General features: G+C 41.3%; 1 protein-coding gene across 2 annotated transcripts; it reads right to left on the reverse strand.

The window, feature by feature from the left end:
• On the reverse strand, nucleotides 1–23,847 carry kmt2bb (lysine (K)-specific methyltransferase 2Bb). Of its 2 annotated transcripts, none has more exons than XM_083918350.1 (36): nucleotides 23,538–23,847; nucleotides 21,899–21,977; nucleotides 18,198–21,728; nucleotides 17,916–18,097; nucleotides 17,612–17,731; nucleotides 17,192–17,378; nucleotides 16,482–16,713; nucleotides 16,258–16,325; nucleotides 15,917–16,174; nucleotides 15,624–15,730; nucleotides 15,180–15,305; nucleotides 14,515–14,628; nucleotides 14,026–14,172; nucleotides 13,841–13,933; nucleotides 13,324–13,441; nucleotides 13,100–13,213; nucleotides 12,359–12,543; nucleotides 12,122–12,223; nucleotides 11,543–11,653; nucleotides 11,331–11,407; nucleotides 10,892–11,115; nucleotides 10,696–10,799; nucleotides 10,445–10,582; nucleotides 10,055–10,213; nucleotides 9,831–9,945; nucleotides 9,625–9,703; nucleotides 9,365–9,525; nucleotides 9,109–9,261; nucleotides 5,837–8,984; nucleotides 5,207–5,301; nucleotides 4,898–5,035; nucleotides 4,489–4,741; nucleotides 3,991–4,098; nucleotides 3,649–3,732; nucleotides 2,711–2,840; nucleotides 1–2,605 (listed from the first exon to the last, which is right to left on the reverse strand). In XM_083918350.1, the coding sequence occupies exons 1-36, from the start codon at nucleotides 23,841–23,843 to the stop codon at nucleotides 2,330–2,332; spliced, it is 11,622 nt and encodes a 3,873-aa protein (XP_083774476.1). In that variant the 5' UTR covers nucleotides 23,844–23,847; the 3' UTR covers nucleotides 1–2,329. The 2 variants fall into 2 exon arrangements, with proteins under 2 accessions (XP_083774476.1, XP_083774475.1); XM_083918349.1 differs by having other exon boundaries at nucleotides 23,514–23,847.
• Nucleotides 23,848–24,935: the final 1,088 nt, after the last annotated feature.

The raw sequence follows: 24,935 nt of genomic DNA on the forward strand, positions 1-24,935 counted from the left end.
TCTTAACATCTTTATTAAGCAAATAACATTATAAATAAAAAAGTGCATAGAAAAATTAAACAGGTTTAGAAATATGTATACAAATATTTACAAACCCGGGGTTTATTTGTACATGGTAACAAAGACGTAAATTTAAAGATCACATATTTTCTCATTTGTATGTCTTTTACACTTACTTTAAAATAACCCTACTATATATATATATATATTTATATATGTGTGTATATATAACATACAGCTTTCTTAACAGATTCTGGGAGAGATGGTCATGATAACCTCAGGTTTTGACTAGTGCCATCCTTCATTGCAAACACACGCACACACAAAATGACAGACGCACCGACAAACGCACACACCCATACACACACTCACCAGCTCTGCAGGACATTAAAACCAAGCGACTCTTAAATTATCATCCTCTCTTTTTGCATCAGTATTCCCAAACATCTGTGTAAACAGCTGAGGTAGAATCCTTGCAAGGAGTTGGGAGTGACTCTGCTGTCGTCAGCTAGGTGATTGACAAGTTATTCTGGGCTCCATCCCAGTGATTGGACATGCAAGAAGGAAAAAGGATTAAGATCAAGACAAAATGTGATGGAAGGGGACAAAATAAAATAAAACATGATCATGGGCTTGGGGAGGCAAACAGTGCTCACTTTACTCCTGTGGCTGTTCTAAGACCGTCAGTAATCTACAATAACAAAAATCAAATAAAATGTATCCATTAAAAATACCTGTTATAGAACAATTTCTGTCATAAAGGCTTAAACGCATGCCACAACTGCCCCAAAAGAAAATTCAAGTAAATTAATGAAACAAAGGACATGAGTTGTAAACAAAAACAAAAGATACAAATGGGGAAGATCTCCTAATACACTAGACCATCACCTTTTAAACAAAGCACAACCTTTCACCATTAAAAATATAAATCAAAACATGAATAAATAGAACTACCAATTTGAACAGTGTGAATTGGATTAGTCTCATCAATGACGGCACTGAACATCGACTAAGAACAACAAACATTATTTTAAGGTGCTGAGTCCATTCTCTCAGCTCCATTTCAGACTGAACGTTTCCTGCAACATCCAGAAAATCTGCAGGAGCTGAATACACACACTCAGTGGCGACGCTTTATACCAGTGCTCTACCTGATTAAGAGATAAACTGTAGCGGATTTCACAAAGATGAAGATAATTTGTCCGTTTGATGTGCAACTGTAGGGCAGCAACGTCTTATTGCAATAGGTAATGAGCATCTCCCATGAGAATAATAAAATATATATTTTAAAAAACTGATATTCACCACGACTTTTCACTTTTGGCTTGGGTAGTGTTTGCTACATACACTGTACATCTTAAAGACACATTTCTGTCTTTATAAATACGACACTATGTTACTGACTGAAACCGTTACATTGCTATCTATCTTAAAACCATCACAGGAAGAGAGTAGGTGACAAATAGCACACCGATGATCTAAAGTGTGAAACTTAGCAGACACTTTACATTCCAAAGACGATAAGAGTACTGCTCGAGTGCATACATTTAAGATAAATGGTCTCAGCAGGGTGAATAAACAGCTAAACAATTCCTGATTTGCAGGACATCTTAAGTCCAACTAAAGACGTTAAAGACCCTTCAAAGCTTAGCACCATGGTTGTTTTGTAATTCCCGAAAAAAAAGAAAGAAAAAACAGTCTAAAAAGAAAAATATTAACAACACGAGAAGTGTTAAATGTCAGATAAAACATACAAAGGTCTGGGGTGATGTATGGCTCAAGAACTGACTTCACCACTGCACAAATGGGCTATAATGTTCCCATCACTGGAGGATGGAGCAAACATGATTACAAGTGTACTTTAGACAGACAAGAAATGAACCAAACATATAAGGAACCTCTCAAAGTCTAGCTATAGGTTCTCAGCAATGATGCAAACAAATAAGGCTTGACGTGTGTGTATCAAAGAAACTCTGTTGGCATCGTCCACACTGATCCAGGAACCTCCTACTTTTTCAACACCTGGTTTTAAATGTCCTGTTGTCATGAACACCAAAACCACTTCCTCCACAAATATTTACTGCTGTGGTCATGTTGCTGTGAACTCTTTCCCAGGAAAAAGAAAGAAACGTGCCTGATAAGAACTTTCTGCACAGGTTCTCCATAAAAATGTCCACGAATCACTTCTGACAAGCCAAATATTTCCGACTGGTCTGATAGTGGCTAGTTCCCCTTCTGTGCGGACTGCCCCCCGCCTCCCCAAGCCCAATCCACCTTAATTTAAGGCTTACTGGTAAACAGGATCCTCCCCTTTTATAAGAGGGATGCCTCAGTTAAGGAAACGCCGACATCGCCGGGCCCCACAGTTACAGTTGAGTTTGCTGCTGGCATCTTCAATGGGGAATTTGTAGTCATAGGTGAGCTCCTCCCCCCTGTAGATTTTCCGAAGAGCGAAGATGACGATATGCTTCCGGCCCTCCACGTTGATCACTCGAGAGTAGCAGTTAGGTTCACAGGAGTGGTTGATGAATCTCGCTGCGTTGCCATGCATGGTTGCATCCACCACATCAAAGTCATCAATGCGGAACATGTAACAGCCAATACCCTGCCAAGGCAAAAATGACACATCCGCTTAACTTTTCTCAATTTTAACCCATAATTACTGTAGATTTCATTTGCATGAAACGAATAAAATAGAAACCCCACCAACCTTGCCATCGTAGTACTTCTCCCTTTTGTCGGTGAGCACAGAGCGAATGACAATGCCTGCATATTCAATGACCATCTCGCCTGCTTCAATGTTCCTCTTGCAGAAAAGACCACGGCCATGGATAGCAGACCTGTAACAGACGCACAAACGTCAGAACCCATTCATTTGCTGGGACTCCAATAGTGACATGTGAGATATGGCCTAAACATAAGGACTATACTGTTTTTTTGTACCAGGCCTAAAAAAGGTTTAATTCTGCTGTGAAAACTGCCTATTAAGCATGGGGGTCAATGAGAAACTGCTCTATTGTGCAAACTACTCCTAGTGGACACTCGGAGAACTGCATTTTTTTGCACTTCCTTATTGGATCAACCAAGTTGCTCTGGAGGGGGTTTGCCAAATGCCTGCAAAGCTAACTAGCTTGTGTTTTGTGCCAGTGAGCCAACGTTGGCATAGCATGCTAAACTGTGATGATGACCTGATGATCATATTATCTGTTAAACAGCAACATGTTACAATTCTCAATGGGACCATGTAAGCGTACGGATTTTTGTATGTTGCACAAAGGACCACTGTGCCTTAGTATAGCCTGGTTAGGCCAATTCTCCAGTATTTGGGTCTGACTATCAACATTTATCCGTATTTTCAGCTTCTGGATATTGAATATATATATATATAAATTTTACTAGGTGACTAAAATGGTGACTGTTAACACTGTGTGTAACTGATGACTTTTGTTTGATTCACTTTGGGCACTACCTTCACAAGGCAAGGTTGAAAATATTCAACTCACTACAATTTTTTTGGTCACACAAAAAGGTTGAAACCCAACATTGTTGTCCCTAGGTGCCACTCAAAAACAGTTACCCAAATTAAACAAAATGTCATCAACATCACATAGATATCTGATTCTTTTCCAAATATATTTATGGGCTAACCTGTACACGCCTACAGCCTCCTTAGATGTCTTTTCCAGATGTCTGAAGCGCATGGCCATGGGCAACTCCAAGCTAGTAGCCCGTCTAAGAGGAAGAGCAGATGATAATTCAGCAAAAACATCCAGAAAATAATTTTTTTACATATATTTTTTAAAGACAAATTTGACTAAATATTTTATGCGGACAGTATTTAACTTCCATCATAAGGTTACCATTACAGATTTAATACAAAATGCAGTCAATTTAAATGTAAACTGAGCAAAGAAACAGCAAGGTTTTTTTTTAATATTACTATATTTAAAAACAAAAAACATCAACGACTCAATAGGTGTGAAGCCTGACCTTGTGGACTTCAAAAGAACCTCATCTTCCTCATCATCATAAAGCCCAATGTCAGGAAGCTGTCTGTGCTGAGAAGCCAGGAAGTTAAACATGTCAAATGTGGACTTCCTGTTGAGAGAAAAGAGAAAATGGTATCGGGTTTATACGAGTATGGAAAAGTCAAGTACTTTAAAGAAACTCGACTCAACATTCAGAACAGCAATACAGTAGCAAACAGCTATTTGCTAAAGATATCGTGGAGTAATGGCATCCTGAGCAGAGAGTGAAGTCTCCCTGCTTGATTGTTGTGTTTCAAGTTTTTGTTTGTTTGTTTGTTTTTGTAGGGTGCATGCAAGTGTCTTGTGTGTTGGTATCAGACACCAAGAGCTGTGACAAAGCATTGGTATATGATGATCATCATACTTTAAAAAAAATAATTTAATGTTATACCACTATTTTAACTACTACTACTTGATAATACATTCAATAACTGATCTGAACTGTTAAAAGTAAACAAACCTAAGGTAAAGCTCAGAGCGGGCACAACCACTGGGATTTACAGGGAGGTCGTCATCCTGCGAGAACTGTTTGAAGAAACGGAAGGCATGACGTTGACAGCGGTGAGCTCCTTGAAGTTGCTCCAGCAAGAACACCACTGCATCATGGACCAGACCCATCACATGAGCTCCGGTGAACCTCTGAAAGGTCAGAGGTCTTAACCTTGCAATAGCTCGGGCCTCCTGCACCCCGTCTATCACTGCTTTCCAAGCCACTGAGGAAAGAGTTGAGAATTAGGCATCTTAAAGTAAATAGTGAACAGAAATGGTAACAGAATTACCATATAAAGACACGTTTTATTATTTTGAGAGCATATTGGATCATTTGACGGCTTTTGAGGGAAATACTTCTTCTGCAATATTAGCCTTACCCTCAATACTGTCGGCCTCTGCACTGAAACCATCGTCGCTGGTTATTTCAAATCTTAGGTGCGGCTGGTCTCTGTTGGTTGAAAATTCCTCATCTTCGTCAGACAGTGGTGGTTCATCATCTGTGGTGGAAGCAGCGCCTTAAAAAAAACACAATTTATACGGTCAGTCTTTATACTATGCTGAAATGTTGTTGCCACAGTTTAAGCGATGTCCCACATGGTTAGTCATACTTTACGTGGCAGACATTGTTATGAAAAATATTTTTTCATTCAAAGGAATTATTAAATTGCACAATTAAAATGCAATACCAGAGTATTTTTTCCAGTCAGTCAGGGTGCTGTGCCCCACTGGTTCCCATGCTTGCTGTTTGCCCTGTTCACTCCAGGTCATATAATCCCAAGATCTGAGAAAGATTGGAAAAGACAACACAAATTTAAACACAACGAACCAAATGCACTCAATGCAATACGGTCTCCCTGTGTAATATGCTGTTTCCAGAATTCAAAGTGGGAACACTGATGCTGTATAGGTCTGGTAAATCCAAAAATATACCATTCATAAAGCATATAAAAGTCAAATAAATATGGAAGCTTAATTGAAATCACTGGGAAAGAAACAATTTGTCAATGTTGCAAAAACTATTTTTATGGGAATGAACCATTGTAAGTTCCACAACAATATGTTCTTAAACTCTAACTAGTGTGTATATTGGATGTAATCTGCTATTAAAACCAAGTTACATAGATATTTAAGATTTAAGCTGCAATGATTGATGTATTGTGGATTGAGACAAGTTGTTGATAATAAGTTCATCATTTCTTGAGCAAAAATAGCTTCTAAAATGTAAGGATTTGCTGAGTTTTTTTGTCAATTAAATAACCCATAACAAAAAAAATAATTGTTAGTTGCAGTCCTATTAAAGACAAGAAAAATCTTACCCCGAGCTATCAGAATCGCTTATGTGCTCCTCTTTTAACTGGTCCAGGTTCAGTACTCCTTTCACTGTTGGGGTCTTGATGCGAACTCCTGATGCCCTGCTGGAGATGCTTGGAAAGGTTGGTCTGCAGCGCTCCAAATCCTCACTGGGTGGCTCTGGTTTTAGGAAGTCAACTTTAGACTTCTTAGTAACAATACGGTCTGAAAGCGATGACACTCTCTTCATGCGGACATGGGTGCGAGGTCGGGGTGCAGGAGCTGGTGTTGGCGTTACTGATGGAGGGTGAGACAACACCGGAGGCTCCGGTTCAATCAATAGGCCAGGTGGCAAGACCAGTGAAGAAGGGCTTAGTGTTCGAAGCCCACTCCACTTGGGGGTGTAGTTACTTGCCATTGCTTGATTGATAATTGCTTGAGCACTTTCAGCAGGAGTCATGGGAGGATTCTCACTTAATGGAGCGGCAGCCTGCCCTGAGGCCTTGGATGATTTGGATTTTTTAGATGCACTAGAATCTTTCTTCTTTGATTTTTTCAACTCTGGAGCAGTTTCGTCTTTTGGTGCTTTTGTACTCTTTCTTGGCTTCTTCACATTAACTGACGCCACTGCACCGTTGCTGTTGTGAGTAAGCAGCTGTGTAATTGTAGTTGGATTCTGAACAGTGGGTGTAACCGACAGAGGAACTGCTGATGTAACGTTGGTCCCGGGGGTTGGAGCAGTCATATTACCAGCTGCTGCGAGCGTGGCTGACAGTGCGTTGCTTTGCAAAAGGCTTGCAATCTGAGTGACACAGTTGTAGGAGGAGGAGCTGGGAGTTGGCAGCTGGAAAGTGTTGCTTTCTGGGTTCTTCACGAAGATCTGCCCCAGGCGATTCACCAGCAGGACGTGTGGTGTAGGGTCCACATTTGGACCCCCTACCTCCTTCACTGTAAGAATAGCATGTCCAGGTAAAGCCTGGGAAACCACAGGTTGTTGAGGTTCTAAAGCTGGCCTGGGTGTAGAGAAGTTGATGGAGATTGTGTGACCTGATGTAGGTTCCTTCTGCACAGATGAAGAGCTGTAACCATTTAAGATCACAGGGGCTGAGGTGGGTTGGAAAGTTGTTGGAGCTGTTGAACATTGTGTTGACAATGCAGAAAGAGACGGCATTGATGCAGAGGAAGAAATTATGGTGACAGCTGTAGAACCCAATGGCTGTGTTTGTGTGGAGTAGATAGGTAGAGAGACAGTTCCACATGTTACTGTTGGGGGACAAGTGCCTGATGTAGCTGATAAAACTGTATCGTTTTGAGGGGCAACATTTAGCAGTGGTTGCGTCAGGTCTCCAACAGGACTGAGGGTGGTTAGTTTTGTAGACAAAGGCCCCATGGATAGGAAGGTTGACTCTTGTGAGGATGTTACAGGCTGAAGTGTAATACTTGTTAGAGGAGGCTGACTGAAACCTGGTAAACAGGAATACATCTGCAGAGAGTCTACAAGACCTTGAGAGGGGTTCTGTACATCTGCAGACATTACAGGGGATGGCTGAAGAAGATCGAGCAGGGCACCCTGACTGTTATCAGTAGAATCTGCTGATGAGGATTCAATTGTATTAGCTGTTAAGTGGTTGATCAACGCTGTAGAGTGGCTGCTACCAGGCTCTGAGGGTTTACAATCTTCTGAGTGTTGAGTCAGCAGTGGGCCTTCTAGCAAAGGAACCATCTCACTTAAATGTGGACTCGAGTCACATCTCTCAAGAACAAGAGGTGTTCCAGAGGCAAATCCTAAACCGGAACCCTGGAATAACTCCTCTGAATAGGAGGTCTCAGGCACCTTTGTGAGTAAGTTAGGCAGAGCATCACGAACTGGGGTAGGAAGCACAGTATCATGATTTACTAAAGGAGTGTCGGAGCTTTGCTCTTTGAGTGAGGAGTTTTGTGAAATTTGTGGAGAAACAAATCCCTTGTTGTCCTCATTTGGCTGACTGGCATCATGGGATTTAGGGGGACCTAGAGGTGAGCTGTCTTTAGGACTTTTGCTGGCAACTGAGATGGGGACTGATAAAGAATCTGTGTGCTTATCATTGGATGATGCTTTGGGGAACACACTCTGAACAGCCTGTTTGCCGTTTGTAGTGTCCGATTCAGGGACATTTTTATTATTTAGGCGTTTGGCTTGTACCTGAGCTTGCCTAGAACCCTCAACCTTTTGAGCATCATCATTGGTCGCCATACTTGCATCACTCTCTGTACCGTCATCTACACCATCCAGCTGAGCCATAGGTCGGGGGGGAGGGGAGGAGGGAGACTTTGAATGATCTTTTGATCCGGGACAATTGACTATTGTCCGCGAGAAGTCAAAATAGTGCTCCATATCATCATCAGAAGAGCTGTTGCCCAAGTCATCTCTGGCTGAGGCTGCAGACCGCGGCAGGTTGGCAACAAGAATCTTCCTCTTGTTTACATCTTGGGCTCTCCCCCAAAATTCCTCTTGATCATCCCCTTCAACCACTATTTGTCCCCCACAGTTCATTGCAACGCCTTCATTCAGAAGTGTCTCTTCAATCTCCAGTTCTGTCCTCATCTCTTGGGCGAGACTCATATTGGAATCTTTGTGGAATGAACTGTAGGGAAATTCTTCTTCATCTTTTTGTTGGTCTAAATCCCTCTGGGGTGATGTACCATTTGCTGGGGAGACATCTTCAGGTTCTGGTGAAGCTAAGAAGTTGTGTGGCACCTCAACAGAGTCTGACTGGCTCAGCTCAAACGACAATCGATTTCTGGGTAGATGTGGTATGGATGTTGAGAAAGACAGACTTGGAGAGGGAAAGGGTCCTGCTCCCTCCTGCCAGGTAGACTGAGGAAAGAAAGCTGAGGTACAATGAGTCTTCGTATTCCCAGGGCATCGGACCGAGGAAGCACTTCTACCTCCGACAGGGCGAGATGACGGAGAATTCAGGTTGTCTGGAGCACCAAGTGGGAACAGCGGGGATGTGGGAAGGGAAGACTTTCCAGCACGGAGGGTGATTGGTCCAGGTAGAGGGCCCAGCGGAGGGAGGGGCATGTGACCGCGGAGGCCCGTTGTCTGTGAGTGTGGGCTGTGGCGACGAACCCTTCGAGTATCCTCCAGATCACTTATGGTTAATATGTGGTGGGGTTTCACCTGGATTAGTCCTGAGGGGATATCAGAATTGAGACTTGAGTGCTATTGATTGGATCAAAAATACTTTTTGTCAGTGAACTTATGTGATTCTTACGGGAAAAAAATAACTGTATATATAATAAATGTATATCTTACCTGGGGATGGCAGAGGTCGGGACATTCCTCCAGCTGGTCTCCTGGGAATCTTTAGCCTTGCACCATGATCTAACTTTGGAGTAGGTCCTGGGATAAAGGTTTCCGCCATTGGGGGTTGGGATTCTGTAATATCAGCCTCTTGGGGTTCAGACTCTGAGGAATCATAATAATAGTTTATGAGCTATAAACTTCATCTATCAATTTACAGTAAACCACCTCATAATGTACTGCAGTTTTTAAACATTAAAATACACACCGGGTAGTGGACAGGGGCTGTGAGCAATGGTATGATTTTCTCCTTGGTCGGGCATCTCCTCAACAGGCTTCTCAGGGATGATGGGTCGTACCTCCCGAACTGTACATGTGTACTTGCACTGGCGCAATGGATTAACAGTACTCCAGTACCAACGAGTACACCTTGGGAAGAAAGAACAACATTTGAAAAGTGCTTTTAATTCCATTTTCCATATGATTTATTTACATAATTACGTTTCAAAAAGATAAAATGCAACTTACTGAAAACCAACAGGAAACAGTTTGCCTTTGCTAGCTGAAAGTTCTGTCAGCACACCCAGTTGGTCTATCTGTAAGGAACCTGTGTAGTGAAAATGTTGATACCGATTAGTAAAACATAAGATCTATATTACATATATAATAAGCATTTTGGATCTTTGTAAATGCCATGGTGTGACCAGGAAACCAGCTAAAAGATAGGTGCTTACCAATCATTAGGTTGATTAATTCTGGTTCCAGTCCAGTCAAGAATTTTCTGCGGCTGATCCCCTCAAAATCCACATACACCCTGCGGTTTACTTCAAATTCTTGACCAGTTATCATCTGTATAACAAAGGAAAACAAGTGATAATGCATCCAGGAATCCAATTAAAAACCATCACACTAATAAGGTCAGAACCGATGTTGGAAGAATTGGAAGAGCAGAACTTACCCCGCCACTGATGAGATGTCTGTGTTTGTAGCAATAGACCTTCTTATCCTCCTGGAACACACAGTGACGGGAACGGGCACACATGAAGTGATAGTTGCTTTGACAAGATGTCAGACAGCAGCCCACTGTGGCACCCGTCTGGTTGCAGCGTTCACAACGCTAAAAGGGAGTTGGGATTGACGTAATAGAAGAACAGCAATCGATCATAAGAATGCATAACTTTTGCAATTAGGAGTCTGTTATCAATTTTTTTTTGTTCTATTCATCTATAATCGATTTACAATTTACAAGTAATCAAACTCAGATTCCTAGCAATATTGAGAGTATACATTAGAATACACGTTATTAAATTAAAGGCAACTCAATTTACAAGGTAGATTAACAACAAACCATCAAGCGACCCCTTGTGACTGCACTGTGTACATGTAGCAGAGAGCCATTATCCTCTTCAAACACCTCAGCTGACCACAGACAGCAGTTGACATGTGCCCACTCATTCTGGCCCAAGTAGAGCAACCGGCCTGCTTCCTATGGAACAAAATAAAAAAAATAATTGAGTAACCAATCAGTGCTGTATCTACAGTATTTACACTCCAAGTTTGGTATTTATAATGCACTGTGATGCTTAATGCATTACTTACGTTAGGTTTGAGGTCTCCATATTTTTGGCACAAAGAGCACTGTCTCTCATCATCCTTAGACCATCCGGTATCTAAATCAGCTTTTGAAAGGCGGCCCCTTTTCCCTACATAAATGCACAAAAGTTAAGACTTTGAGGGCCCAACACACAACAACAACCAACTCCATTTATCGACTCAACTAAATACACAGCATTACCTTTGAATTTGAGCCTGACAGCCCTGCTTGTTTTGAAATGGTTCCGACAAGATGGCTCCCCAGACAATGGAGAAACTGCCTCCTCTTCCTTTACATCTAAGCTTTGCCCATTGTCTTCCTGCAGGAGCCCCAGCTGTGCCCTTGATGAGAGCTTCTCCCTCTCCTGCCACTGGGCATAAACATGCTCCTTTGTTGGAGGATGAACGGCATTGGACAGCATCCCCCTATTTAAAAAAATGAATCAATAGGTCAAAAGCTAATAAATATTTATTTTCATGCCATAAAAAGAAATGTGCTTGTAACTTTCAATATGTATGCAAGTACAAATAATCCTGACAAAGAGCCATCTGCAAAAAGTACTTTTAAAACGTCTTTTTTAAATGTTTTAATGTATGCACTAAATTGTTATACGAACCAGTAAATGGAAACAATTACTCACATTGGCAAGTCTTTGGTACAAGAGTTCCACACCTTTGGGTCCTGGCTGTTGAACCAGTTAAATACTTCCTCAAGGAGCTAAAGAAAAAAACGTTATTCAGTTCATTATAAATGCTACCTTAAATGTATTCCTAAAGCTATTAAATAGCTTCACATTTCACACACTCCCATCCTAAAATAAATATGTTTACTGACAATTCTACTTTTTTGTACCTTTAAGTAGTAAGAGCGTGCAAGGGCTGTGGGTCTCTGCTCCTCTGGAAGATCCTCCTCTTGTTCGAGTCTCTTTCGCACAACCTGAACCACATCTTCATGGAACATTTTCTATAAAAAAATAATTTAAAAGAAATTTCCGGTATCCATTAAGTTGCACATCTTAGTTTCCACTACCATTGTACAGACATGGTGCCTTACAGAACAACACGTACATGGAGAAATATTAAAATAGAGTCATTTGACCACCTACTATAACATGGGTTAGTGGCTTACTTTTAAACTAAAAGTTTTATTTTTGAACTTGGTCGTCAGTGACATTAGATTCTCATATTTCCTGTGTGGCTAGAGTTCTTGCACCTCAGAAACAATTACTGTTACTGCATAGGATCACTACTGAGTGAACTACTGAATGTTAAGACTATATTTGCTGAAGCACAATGTCAGTGTAATATTAAAGAATATTGCCATTTTTTGTTTTCTTGCCTAAAAAGTGTCACTTAATTATTAACAAAAGTTCTAAGTGTATATCCATAAAGCCCCTTAAAATTAAGACTGAATAACATGTTGAGTACTCACCAATGTAGTATAAAGGCCTTTGTCAAACTTCTTGCCTACAGCTCGGAGGTCACAGGCTGGCTGTCCTTCTATTCCAATGTCAGGATCAACCAACTTTTCACACTGCAGCAGAAACCAAAGCATATTTGACACACTGCATTTCACAAGTCTCAGTGCTGATGCAGTACTAATAAAAAAAAAGAAACATGTTACATTGTCACATTACATTCAATTGATGAAAAAAGAAGAGTCTTATACCTGTGAACAGGCAACAAGGTGCTGGGTCAGGGTGGAGGACAGCAAGCAAGCCAGCACCTTTTCCACTCCAGCCCTGAGCTCAATGTAGAGCAGCTCTCTCCAGGCGCTGGGCTGTGTCACACTGCATGGCCGACATGAATACACAACACTCTCTGGCAAACTGGACAGGATCTCATACAGCTCATCTGAAAATAATGTACAAGAGAGGAGTTTAGCAGTGGAGGTTTAGTGTAATGCATTTTAACCAAAATATTTCACTAGATCATGTGCACAAACTGTATTTGTATTAAGTAGGGCTGTGTATGCAACCTCAGCAAATGACATGGAATAACAAGTAATAATAGTCATTAGATATCCCCTCAAGCTTTTTTCTTCCTGCTCATTATATTCTTTGTTATTCGGATATCCTTTGTTTTCTTTCAGTTAACAACTAAACGACAAAGCACCAGAAATAACAAATTCATAAAGCAATTTGAGTTTGAAATGTATTCACCAGTGTTAAAACCTGATCAGACAGAGCACATCTCAGTCTAATTGTTTTCAATAAGTGTTTTGCCCGCTGCTTAAGCATTGCCTCACTGTTTTGCAGAAGCTGAAAAACTTGGCAGAAAATTGCCAGAGGGAATGTGGTACGGCCTGTTGCTTTGCTACCTGCAAAATGCACTGCGTGTGATCAGGGCCTTAATGAGGTTTGATATCCTTACTTACGGTATGTTCATCCTCAAAGAGAATAAAATTCACCTGTGAGATCCTCGCACTTGGCATGTACCCAGTGGTTACACGTACCACACTGCATCATCTGACTGTCATAGTCATTATCCTCATAGCACTTGAAGCAGATTGGACAGTAGTTACCTTATGGGAGAAAGAGGCATTCAGATAAGATAAGCATACCAATAGACTGGTAAAGTTGGTAAATGTTAAAGGAGGTGATGGATCATTCAATCAATCAATTCTCGCCTCACCCAGTTCATAGAGTTTTGAACAGTCTGGACAGAGTCCTTTGTCGTGGTTCCAATCAGTGTCCCAACTCTTTCCAGGTGTGACGCCACAACTTTTACACCTGATGCATGTCACACAAACCTGCACAGAAACCAGCACATTAAGACCAGAAATCACTGTATTCTAACTAGGGCTTCAAGATGTGAGAAAATTCGCAATATACAATAACATTGTTGAAAATTGCTACAACAATGGTATTTGCGACAAATAAAACAGATTTTAAAGTGTTCTCAGTTCGGCCTTCCTGCTGTTTTTAGTATATTACTACAACAAAACCAATTATGAAAGGACCTAATTTCCAGCATACTTTATGAACAAATTGAACAATGAACTGAAAACAAAAGACACCATTACAAAAAAAGAATGATAGTTACATTTAGAGTGCAGTTTTCTACTGATACTCTCCTTCAAATAATTTCAGCCTCATCAGGTTTACAGTAAACACACGACTTTGTGCTTCCTAAGAAACATGAAACCTACCCAAGCTTTCCTCTTCTTGTTTTGTTTTGGATAGTTGGGTCCCAGACAGGAAGTGTGATAACAGTTCTGGCATCGTTCACACTCCAACAATGGCTGAGGGAGACATAAAAAGTGTAACGTTAACTGACGGAACCACATAAATACTGAGAAGTAAAACATAGCAAAACTAGTCAAGATAGCCGTACCTTTGAGTGCTTGTTATTCCTGCCGCACACATGACAAAACTTGCAGCGACGACAGCACCAATTTTCCTTGTTCTCTTCAGTGGGGCGGTCTGCTGGATCAAGGCAAAACTGGTGGAAAGGCTCACAGCATACTTGGCAGTACAGCATCTGTAAAAAATAAATTCACAAATTGTTTCTGAATTTTAAAATTGCCCTCAAATTATATACATGCATACATTTTTTTTCTTCCTTCTGCATTATTTAGTGTCCAAATGGTAGGAAGGGACATGAGACAGATCAACTATTTCTTTTTTTTCTTCTTCTCGCTTTCATTTCCATTTTTTTGTTGGTGCAGCTTAAGAGTGACAGGAAAGGGGTAGAGACACAAGTGGCTATAGGTTGGATTTGAACCGGGGACAGCCTATGTGGGGCGTACGCTCTACCCGGTAAGCTAGAGAGCGCCCTAGATCAACTATTTTTATCAAAAAAGAGCAAAATGTATGTAATTACCTCATGTTGCCCTTTACTGGCACAAAGGAAGCAGACATAGGGTGGCATAAGTGACGCAGATGTCAATATACTTAAACCACCCATATTCCAGACGTTGTCCAAAGTACAGTCCTCCTGAAAATAAAGACATCATGTACACCACACGATTAACAGCTGAGAAAAGTCTTTCAAAAGTACTGCATAACACAAAGTCTGCTGACAGATACTGATATGTTGTTGTTTCAGTGGGCTGACTATGTAAGGAGTGGGTTTACATTTTATGTTATGACAAAGGTCATGTACATTTCTATATATGATTTTGTACATTTTTGTTCTCAGGTTAAAATGTGGCACTAAACGGATCGGTTGAAACACATTAACAAATAAACACTGACCTCTAGTGGACAAATATAATAATGCTGTTTTGTGAACCAGCCAATTACAATGGCTTTAATTTACATTTACATGCAACAACTAAAGCACTCTGAAATGAATACACATTCTCTGGAATGAATGGTGCCTGAAGAAACCAAATATGCTAACATGTGTAACCCCAATCATCAAACATCACATAGCTATGGCTCAAAACAGGAAATCTATGATTGTTGTAACCACTGAAAAACATCTTTTAAGTAGTTTAGTAGAGATTATAATATACAGTACATGAAAAAAACAAAACGTTTTACCTTGAAGTCGACCCTGATTTTGTGAGTAGGTTTAGAAGACTCAGCATCTCTCTGCTCAAATCCATGTGCCAGGGCAGCCAGAACACTGGGGGGAGTCTGCTCCAAAGGACCCTGAGATGAGAGACCCTGAAAGACAACCATAAACTCTAATGTAGGGCTGCACAATTTGGAAAACATATCTAATTGTGACTATTTTGACTGATATTACAATTGCAATATGATTCATGATATTAGAGGGAATTATTCATTGTCATTGAAATACTGATCATGTAGGATTGAACATGGTGTGATTTTTTTTGCGAGGATCTGTACCAAACACACACTATTTCTTAAGTCTATATATATATATACACACACACCTGTAGGTCAGAACATCTCTGCAACACAAAACAAGTTGTGTAGTCCAACCAGGGTGTTAGCACTAATGTACTCAGAATTACCCACCTTCTCAGGTTTACGTCGAACAGCTGGAACGCGGTGTGAACTGGACTTTCGATGCCTGACTTCTTCATCTGAAATGTCTCCAAGGAATCCATCCAGTGACACAAAGTCTTTAAAGGGCAGGAAAAAAACAGAATGGATTATTAAAAGGTACATCACACAGCTTGATGATCTTACTATTGGAAAAAGGGTTTGCAGACAACACTACATTTTATGTAGGCAAATACTCATCTGTGTTGTTGAGATGAAAACACAATAATATTAAAATAATCATTTAGATCATGAGGTTTATTTACCTTGACTGAAACGGGATCCAGTGCCCCTTCTCCTGGCTGGCGAGGCAGAGCTTGAGACAGCTTTGTCATCTAGATCAGAGTCGTAGTCCACCAGGTCAAAGTAGACACGGGGTTTCACAACACGTTTTGGCTGCTTCCTAACTGAAGGGCTGTGATCGTCGCCCTGGAGACCAGATGGTGAGTCAGCAGCACCCTCGTTTCCTTCGTCATTACTCGAATGACCCCCACTGAGAGAGGATCGCCGTCGCTTTGAGGCACCTTAAAAAAAACAAGAGTCAATATGCACCTGACATGGAAGTACCACAGCAACATGAAGCTTGCGCGCTCAAGTGCAAAATTACCTTTGGGTGCTGTTCTTCCACTTAGCCTGCGTGCCTTTCTTTCTTCAATTTGATCACATCTCTTATACCTTGTGAAAAAAACACACAATAAGTAAATTGCGTGATTGTTTTTGAAAGACTGTGATGAAGTCCATTTAGGGCTGTCACTATATTAGAATTTCAAAGTATCGATTTTTTTTGACAACCCTAGACTACAACTAAGGATTACGTATAGATTAACTTACACACAACACTGCCGTTTGGTATTGGGACCACCAAACTTCGGCTTGTCAAGGCAGTTCATGCACTTGCCACAATCATCCTCGTGATTGCAGCCTTTGCATACACCACACCTCCGAGAGCGATACCCAAATGGGCCGAGTCCTTTCCGTTTCACAAAATTCGACGGCTTCTTGACCTTGGTGACCTTTGGATCTGACAGCCCGGGACTGTCTGATTCAGAGGGAGACCCGATATCTGCAACAACAATAGACATTCAACCATTAGTCAGTCAGGTAGTTCGTCCACCTTTCAGGGTCTTTGTAGACAATTTGGTGACACTAATTTGGTTTGACTCACTCAGTAATATCTCGTCTATCACTTTTTTATTCTTAAATATATTCACAATTACAATGATACATTAAATCTTTTGAATAGTATGATTTATAGGAAAAAATGCTTTAGCAGTGGGCCAACTGTAAAGTTGCCCATTTTAAATAAATCACCAATGAAATTCAATGTATTATTATCATCATAAATTATTCCGTTTCAAAGCATCCTGCTAAAAGAAATCGATTATTAACAATTATTTCCTCTTCTGCCAGGAATGAGAAGTTGAAACAAGTGCTGTCATCACATCTGCTACTATTGCTGCTGCCATCAATTCATCACATTCAAGCTGTGAAAAGTTTTATGAGTATGTTTGATAAAAAAAAGCCTATCAGTTTACACCTACCTTTAGGGATGGCTGAAGGGGAGATGCCGGTTCTTTCATGCAGAGGCAATGCACTAAGTCTGGGAATATCATCTGGTACCAAGGCTCGAGGCTGCCCCAGGACCACAGATGCAGCACGACACACATGCTTTATACGTGGACCTCCTGCTCTGCGGAACTCTTGGCACAGTGGGGAGACGACCTGTAGCTGTAAAAATAAAAAAAATTATAAAACAGATAAAGATATAAACACTGATGTAAAGAGGCTGGACTTGACAGAGGACTCAATTTATTCCAAATCTGAAATCAGTCATACATTTCAGTGAATAGCAACTATAGCAGCATGTTCATTACCAACAATAAACCTGTAAAACCAGAAACAGCAACAAGATTTGAAGTTGGATCAATGTCCGCCTCAGGCCTATTGATTTGTTCACTTACTTGTCCTTGAGGTGCCTCTGTCTTGATTGGTACATCAGCATCACACTGAACCCTCTGCTTCCGCCTTTGTCTCTTAGAGGTCACATCTCGAGCCCTGGCACCAGTCGGGCCAGATAAGAGCTACAAGGTTAACAGGCGAAACAAGCCATCAATACAAATACAATACAAAAATCCCCCTGAATTATTTAAAACTCTTGGAGGTTTTCCTCATCTATGACAGGTCCTATTACATATACTTTATCTAATAATGAACAATCAAAGGGTACATTGACAGATCATGTGCTTGTGGTGATCATGACCTTACCCCAGATGACTTAAGCTGTTTCTGCTGGTCAATCTTAATGAGCTGGACCTTGGCTTTCCTGAGGAGATTGAACATTCTTTTATTTGCACCGGTGAGACGCGCTCTTTGTGAAGCACCCTTCTCCACAGATCCAGGACAATCGCCTTCACCTGCGCTTAGGTTCTGTTCTGACTGCAACTCTCCTGTAGAAATAAAGCAATGTATATACTTTTCTGGTCCATTATAGGTGGTGAAGCAAGTGCTTGCTTAGCATTAAATAATCAGATGATTCAAATTGCTTACCTGAATGAAGTTGGACAGTGTCTTTCCCTGCTAAATCCTCCTCTTTACCATGTTGAAATGCAAGGGACTTGGAGTTCAGAGTCCTAACACACACAGACACTTTTCTCACCACTCCAGGGGAATCAAGATCTTCTATCTTAATCTTGGATTTGGATTTGTTCTTCCCTGTGTTAGTATTGCGTTGCCTAAGGCTGATGCTCATGGCCTCATCATCAAGTCCTTCTGCCAAATCAACAGGAGGCGGAAGAGGTTTACTCGCACCATCCATCTCTGTTGTGCTTTTGCTTTTCGGAAGTCCCATGTGCGCCTTCTTTAGCCTTTGATAAATCTTGAGTTGGGCCACTTGTTTATTGAACTTGGGGGAACTTTTCTTCTTCTGGGCATCCGGGAGGTCAGTAGATAGTTCTGTGGGCTTATCAACTGGTGTAGATAAAAACAGATTCTCACATTTGTCCTCTGAAGTTTTGTCCAGTGTATACACTTCCTCGCTCGACTCTTCTGGCACATGCCACTTAAAAGAGTTCTTTAGAGACTTTTTCTTTTCAATTTTGCCCCTTTTTTCCTCAGAAAATAGGCTTTCAGCTATATCAATGTCGTCGTCTAAGTCCTGAGCTGAAAACAGATCGACGTCCAGTTGAGCATCATTCAATATGTCCTCCTCGTCAACTGCTAAGATAGGGGATATTGCTCTGCTCATACCGTCATCTCGCCTCTTTACCGGGCGCATTTGCAAGCCTAGTTGGAAACCCTTCTTTGGTGAGTTTCTTCGGGGCAATACAGACATTCCAGCGTCATCCATAAACCTTTGAGGGGTCTTGATCACTCGTGAGGATCTGGCACTTACAACAGGCATTATGAAATGCTTGATGTTTTTAACAAACTTGGATTTCCCAGGATGGGCATCTACATTTGCTTGTCCCCCATCGACTAATGTGTCTGTTTCTTCCTGCTTCAAACTGTCATTGTCAAGCCTCATTTCCATCAGCTTAGAAATGATTTTAGACTGTGGTTTTGGCCTTCTGGACCCAATAAAATGAAGGCCTGTAAGTCTCCTTCTGTACTTTTTATGTACTCCAATAAGTTTGGATCTTGGAGTTGGTGTTGGTGTAATAATTGCCAGTGGGTTGGAAATGTCACTATCACCATCAACAATTCCACTTTCAGATAATTGAAGTGGAGCAAACTTCCCATCTCTGCTCCTGTGCCTGTGCTTCTGACGCTGCCCAATCAAACTTTTACGCCTCTTTTTCATTTTTTTGTGAGATTTCTTTTGCAGGCACAGTGTTTGTGGATCACTTTCTGGGCGTTCTTCCACCAAAGATGGTTGACTATCTATCAACTGAATGTCAGTTTCCTCTTTCACCAGTGGCTGTATCTGCTCTTCTTCCACCGAGACAGTGTCCTGTTTTGCCTCAGGCTGGGTGCAATCTTTTGTTTCTGACTGAATTATTTCTGTAACTAAAGGCTGAGTATCTTCCTTTAATACAGACTCTTCTACAGATGCTTCAACTGTAGCCAACTCTTTGCTGAAAGTAGTTTCAGAAGAGACAACAGCCTTCTTCTTTTGAACAGATCGCTTTTTCCCCAGTTTATTATTTCTACATCTTCTTGGCTTGGAAGGCACAGACAGTGGTTTGGCCTCTTTGATCTGTGGTTCTACCTCATTCTCCCCCTTCTGCGGAGAAACTTCAACTGGCATCGGTGAGGGATCATCAGAGAGCTTTGAGGAATCCTGATTAGGAACTGCACTGGCATTTACATTGCTCACCTGTGAGGGCTCCTCCGCTAAGTCCTGAGAGGAGTCTTTAGGAAGATTGTGTGAGCTGGAATCTTCAGTTGTAGCCTGAAAAGAATCTTCAACATGCACCTGCGGCGTATCTTCATCCTTTGGACTTTTTCTAGGCCTCCGTTTCTGGGTGGTCACTGGCTTATGACCGTCAGACTTGGTTTGTGGTGAATCAAAGCTTAATGCCCTCCTCCTTAGTCTCCTAGATGGTGTGCCTTCAGTATCCAGACATGATGATTTGTCCTCATTAACTTCATTTAGATCTTTCAGAACATCCTCTTTCTTTTCAGACACGGGGCTAACTTGCTGAATTAAAAAGGAGGGTTTTGAGCTTTTATGTTTCCCAGGAGAGGAGACCTTTTTAATCTGAAGAGGTGGAACTTTCCCACAATCCGTTTTAGTAATTTCTTGTGGAGGCATTTCATTTACATGTTCTACTTCAACTTCTACCTGTAAAGTGGTCTTTTCCTCACTAGACACGTCAGCCATGTTTTGGGAAGTCTTCTCATTATTATCCAGGCTTTTAATCTCTTGTGGGTTATGTTTAAATGTTGTATCCATCGCCTTTGAACTCTTGTTGACACTAGTGTCACAGAAAGTGGACTGATCCACTTCACTCACAGTCTTCTCTGTTATTTTGGCCCTGTTTTCGGCTCCCCTTGTCAGACTTTCTCCCTTCACTAATGTTAAAGTCCAGACAAATTTTTTTCTCAGTTTTTTCTTTCGAGTTGAGTTCTTCCTACTGGTGTCTGCACCGTATTTGGGGTTTCTGACCTTCATCAACTTTAAACTTGGGACCCGCATTTCCTCATTTTTCAAAGGCAAACTGTCATTGGACTTTACAGCTAAATGATCGGTCTCTGTGGATGATGGCCCGTGGTTTTCTGGCACCATAGGATCTTTATTCAGCCTCTTACTTTGCCTTCGTCTGGCACCTCTCACTGATGGTTTGGTCTCCTCAATTTGAGTAACTTCTGGCTTTGACTCTACCAAAATGGTATCACTTTTACTCAGACTTTCTGGTTCAGCTGCACTGGTCTTAGTGAGTGGGTTAGTTACTCTATTGCTCCTACGAATAACTTTTTGATGAATTTCAGAAGGTTGCTCTATCCCAATTTCCTTATGCTTTAATTTCTTTGCATTTGTTTTTGGCTCCACAGTCTCGTCCTCCTTTACAGCGTCTAATCGATCGGCTGACTTTCTCTCCTTTGATTTTTGGTCATCGACCACAGTTTTGGCGCTAGTCTTGCAGACAGGCTCTGTTGACTTTGATGCAGATCTCCCACGCCTTCTTGCAGGTACAGTCCCCCCTCCCTTATCTTCTGTGACATGTTTATCCTCTTGTGGTTCAGTTTTTAATTTGACGTGAGCACTTGAAATCTGGTCACCCTGAATATCCTTGGCTTTAGGCTGATCCTGGATTCCTTTTATCTTCAGCTTCTTTGCAGATTTTTTATGAGGTTCCTTTACGGTTTTCATTTTCTTTTTGGCCACCAACTTTATAGTAATCCTTGGTGCTGCTGATGAGGCTCCACTTTTAGTGGACTGTCGATTCATAGTGTTTTTTCCTTTTGAACCTTTCCTGCAATCCTTTGCAGGCTCTGCATCAGGAGATAAGCTGTGTGTTTCCTCCAAAGATTTTACATCCTTTACAGGATCAGGTGGGGTAACATCTGCCTCCACTGCTGGCATTTTAAGCGGTAGCTTCTCACTTTGTCGTTTCGACTTTGTGTTGACAGCATCACCTACAAAACAAGAAAGAGTTTAGATATTACAAAATCCATGGCTCCTCTAGTCAATGAACTGGGAATAGAGAACAACCCTATTTTATGTGTTACATGTGTAGTCCAAACTTGTGTGTGGTTCATAAATTACGACAATTATGTCATATGATGCAGTACCATTTTTTATTTACCTTTGGAAGGGTTTTGTCGTGACCATGCGGGTCCTTTGGAGCCTTTTTTCTCAGCTTCAAATCCTCTGAAGTCATCTCCCTTGAAAAGTAAAATAAAAATCATTAACACTCAAAGCAAAGTAACACCACTCTGCTGGAGGCTGCTTAACCATTAGCTAAACATATGACGGAAATGTTTAGTTAACAGTACTCATTCTGAATTATATAGCATGGCATTAATTGTATCCACTGTACTGTAGATAAAGAGCACTTAAAATGTCTCCAAAAGTTTATTATGAAGAATGGATTCATGTTCAGCATAATGATAATTTTATCAATACAACCAACAACAATTTACGTTTATCTTAGCATATTGGATCAACGGCTATGTCAAATAATAAATAAATAATAAACTGGTTACCTGGTTAAAACTTTACAACAATATTAATGAGAGGCAATGGACAATTGTTCACACTTTTCCACATTCAAACCAAATATTTTCATTCATCTCATCTGAGCGGTAGCACCAACATGGATAGGGCCTGCCTTAGTTACAACCAAACATGAATTTAACTATTTGAGAGAACTCTCGCTGAACCTTCCCTGATGCAGTTACATGTGATCTAGATTAGTTACCATCTCATGCAAGATCACAAATCTACAACCTTTGTATGACACACACTGGAGCAGCTGGGGAGAACACCTACACTCTCTAAACACAAAAACTGCAGGGAAAGGCAGTCTGTAATTACGATTCCCTCCAAGTCGTGCACACCTCGCTCGTGTTTGCAGCTGCGAAGTGAAAGCCTTCAGCGCAGCTACACTCTTTACAATTCAAGATTATACATAAGCGACTAACGTTGCGTGCATGTGTAATATACTAGGGAGCCTTCAGTTCTTACAACAAGACACACTTTCTGCACCTCCATTTAAAAATGTCGTGTTTTGGTAACATCGGCTAGCAGTTAGCTCCGCTCGGAAAGCATTTATTAAACTCACTTCTGGCTGCAAAAAAGCTAGCTTAAAATGAAAACTTATTACTAGTTATATTAGTGCTTTTATGACAGTTAGCTTAAGCAGATAAATATTGTCCTAGAAGATGCATATGCGCTGTCTTATCTAAACCAGTTGAGCAGACAAATCTGCCCGCATCTGGACAGCGTATGAAAACAGAGCAGTTAGCCGCTGTGCAGCCCTCCCGTTCTTTGTGTTCGCTACAGTTAGCTCGCTGCTACTCTGGCCTGATAACGAGCGGGCCATACATGAAATAAATGCGTCCCCTGTTTACAAACTGGCGTACTGGCTGTATAAAAAATAAATTCTACTCATGTGTTCACACTCCAATATTTTAACCCACATGAGAGCAATTGAGGAAACTCATTTCACGTCTGTGCTGCTTTTGCTTCAGTGGTGTTTTGTGTTGATCATTAAATGTCATGGAAAAGCTGCACTATGCTAACACTGGTTAGCCTGAAGTGTTAGCTTTGAAGCTAACGTTAGCCTAGCGAAAGGGATGTTGACATTTCTCCATGGTGCTACCAACGTTAACCTGTCACACTGGCTGTGGACAGCACTCATACTTGCACATTTAACCAATCACACAAAAATATGAAAAAGATGAAATAAAGATACTAACTCCTGGTTCGGTTTGGGACCTCACCTCTTCACTCCCACTAGAGCTGTATCCAGCCTGGCCGAGGGTCTGGTGGCTCGCCTCTATCCCGAGTAAGCGCAAGTGAGACTGGTCTTCGTTTAACGATAGCACCAGGTTCGCGGGCCTTGGCCCTCCGTTTGTCACATCATCAGCTTCTGAGCCTGATCGTCCGAGTTGCCATCGCTTCTCGGAGCGCAAACGAGTGCGTGACGACCAAGGCCGACCGGGGAAACGACCTCTGGCTGTGGCGGTACCACCTTGGCCTCCTACGGCAGCCGCGGTTGCTGATCCGCATCCCGCTGCCGCCATCATTGCTTCAACAACACACACACATACACACACACCGACGGCTAGCAGGTCGAGGAGAGACAAGAGGGAAGGCGCGAGATGGGAGGGGGGAGCCGCAATGCTGCAAGGGAAAGTGAGTTTTTTTTCCGGTAAGGCTCCAACGGGAGTGGACGTGGGTGGATGTATGTGAAATCTTCATTCATGCATTTGCGCATAATGCTATTTCGCTAGATAGACATGACTCATGTATTGACCCAAAGAATATGCGAAATTGCGTTTTTTCACACTAGGCTACTGAAATTATTGATTTATTATTATTGATCTATTTAATAATATTTATTTTCTTATATTCTAAAGAATGACATAATAATACTTTGCACTGTTAAAACAAGTTGCTTGCACTATTAAAAAACATTACAAGAAAGTTATTGAATCAGCTGCTGTGTTTCCCAGGAGCGGGGCACATGGGTGTTAAATTGCATCCTGCTGGGAAAATTGTGTGTGTGTATCTTCCTGAGGCCTAAATACAAACCATATTTTGCACAGCGATGAACAGGGGAAAGTGTCTTGATTAGCTAGATATAGATGACTTCTTACAACCAAGTATATTATATATTTAGATAAAATGAGTATAATAATAAACCAGTTATGCAGGTGTAAAACATATTATATTTGTTACATGCCCATATGTCCATACTCCCCATTTCAGGCAGTTGGCAACCTCAGACATGAGGCCAACTTTTTTGACTGCAGCAGTCAATAAACATATTTTTGCATTAGGCAAGGTGTATTTAACATGTTAAAATGTTGATGTGTTTGCGGTTTCATCAACCGCAAATGTTGGTTAGGTGTTGTTAAGTTAAATGTTGTTTTTGATGAGCATATTTGGATTCGCTGTTGACAGTGTAAAGTTGTCTGTGAGATAAACAGACGCTCTCATGTTTATAGGACACGGTATCAGAATAATGAAGATTAGATACAATGTAGGATGTAGGCTCTAAAGGATGAGCTTTTCCTTGCGGCTGTAAATGTGTGTGTGTGTGTGTGTGTGTGTGTGTGTGTGGGGGGGGGGGGGGGTCTTATTCGGGGCATGCTGGCCGGACTCCCCTAAGTTTG

The sequence above is a fragment of the Echiichthys vipera genome (assembly GCF_963691815.1).
Source record: "Echiichthys vipera genome assembly, chromosome: 8".
In the NCBI taxonomy this organism is placed as follows: Eukaryota; Metazoa; Chordata; class Actinopteri; order Perciformes; family Trachinidae; genus Echiichthys; species Echiichthys vipera.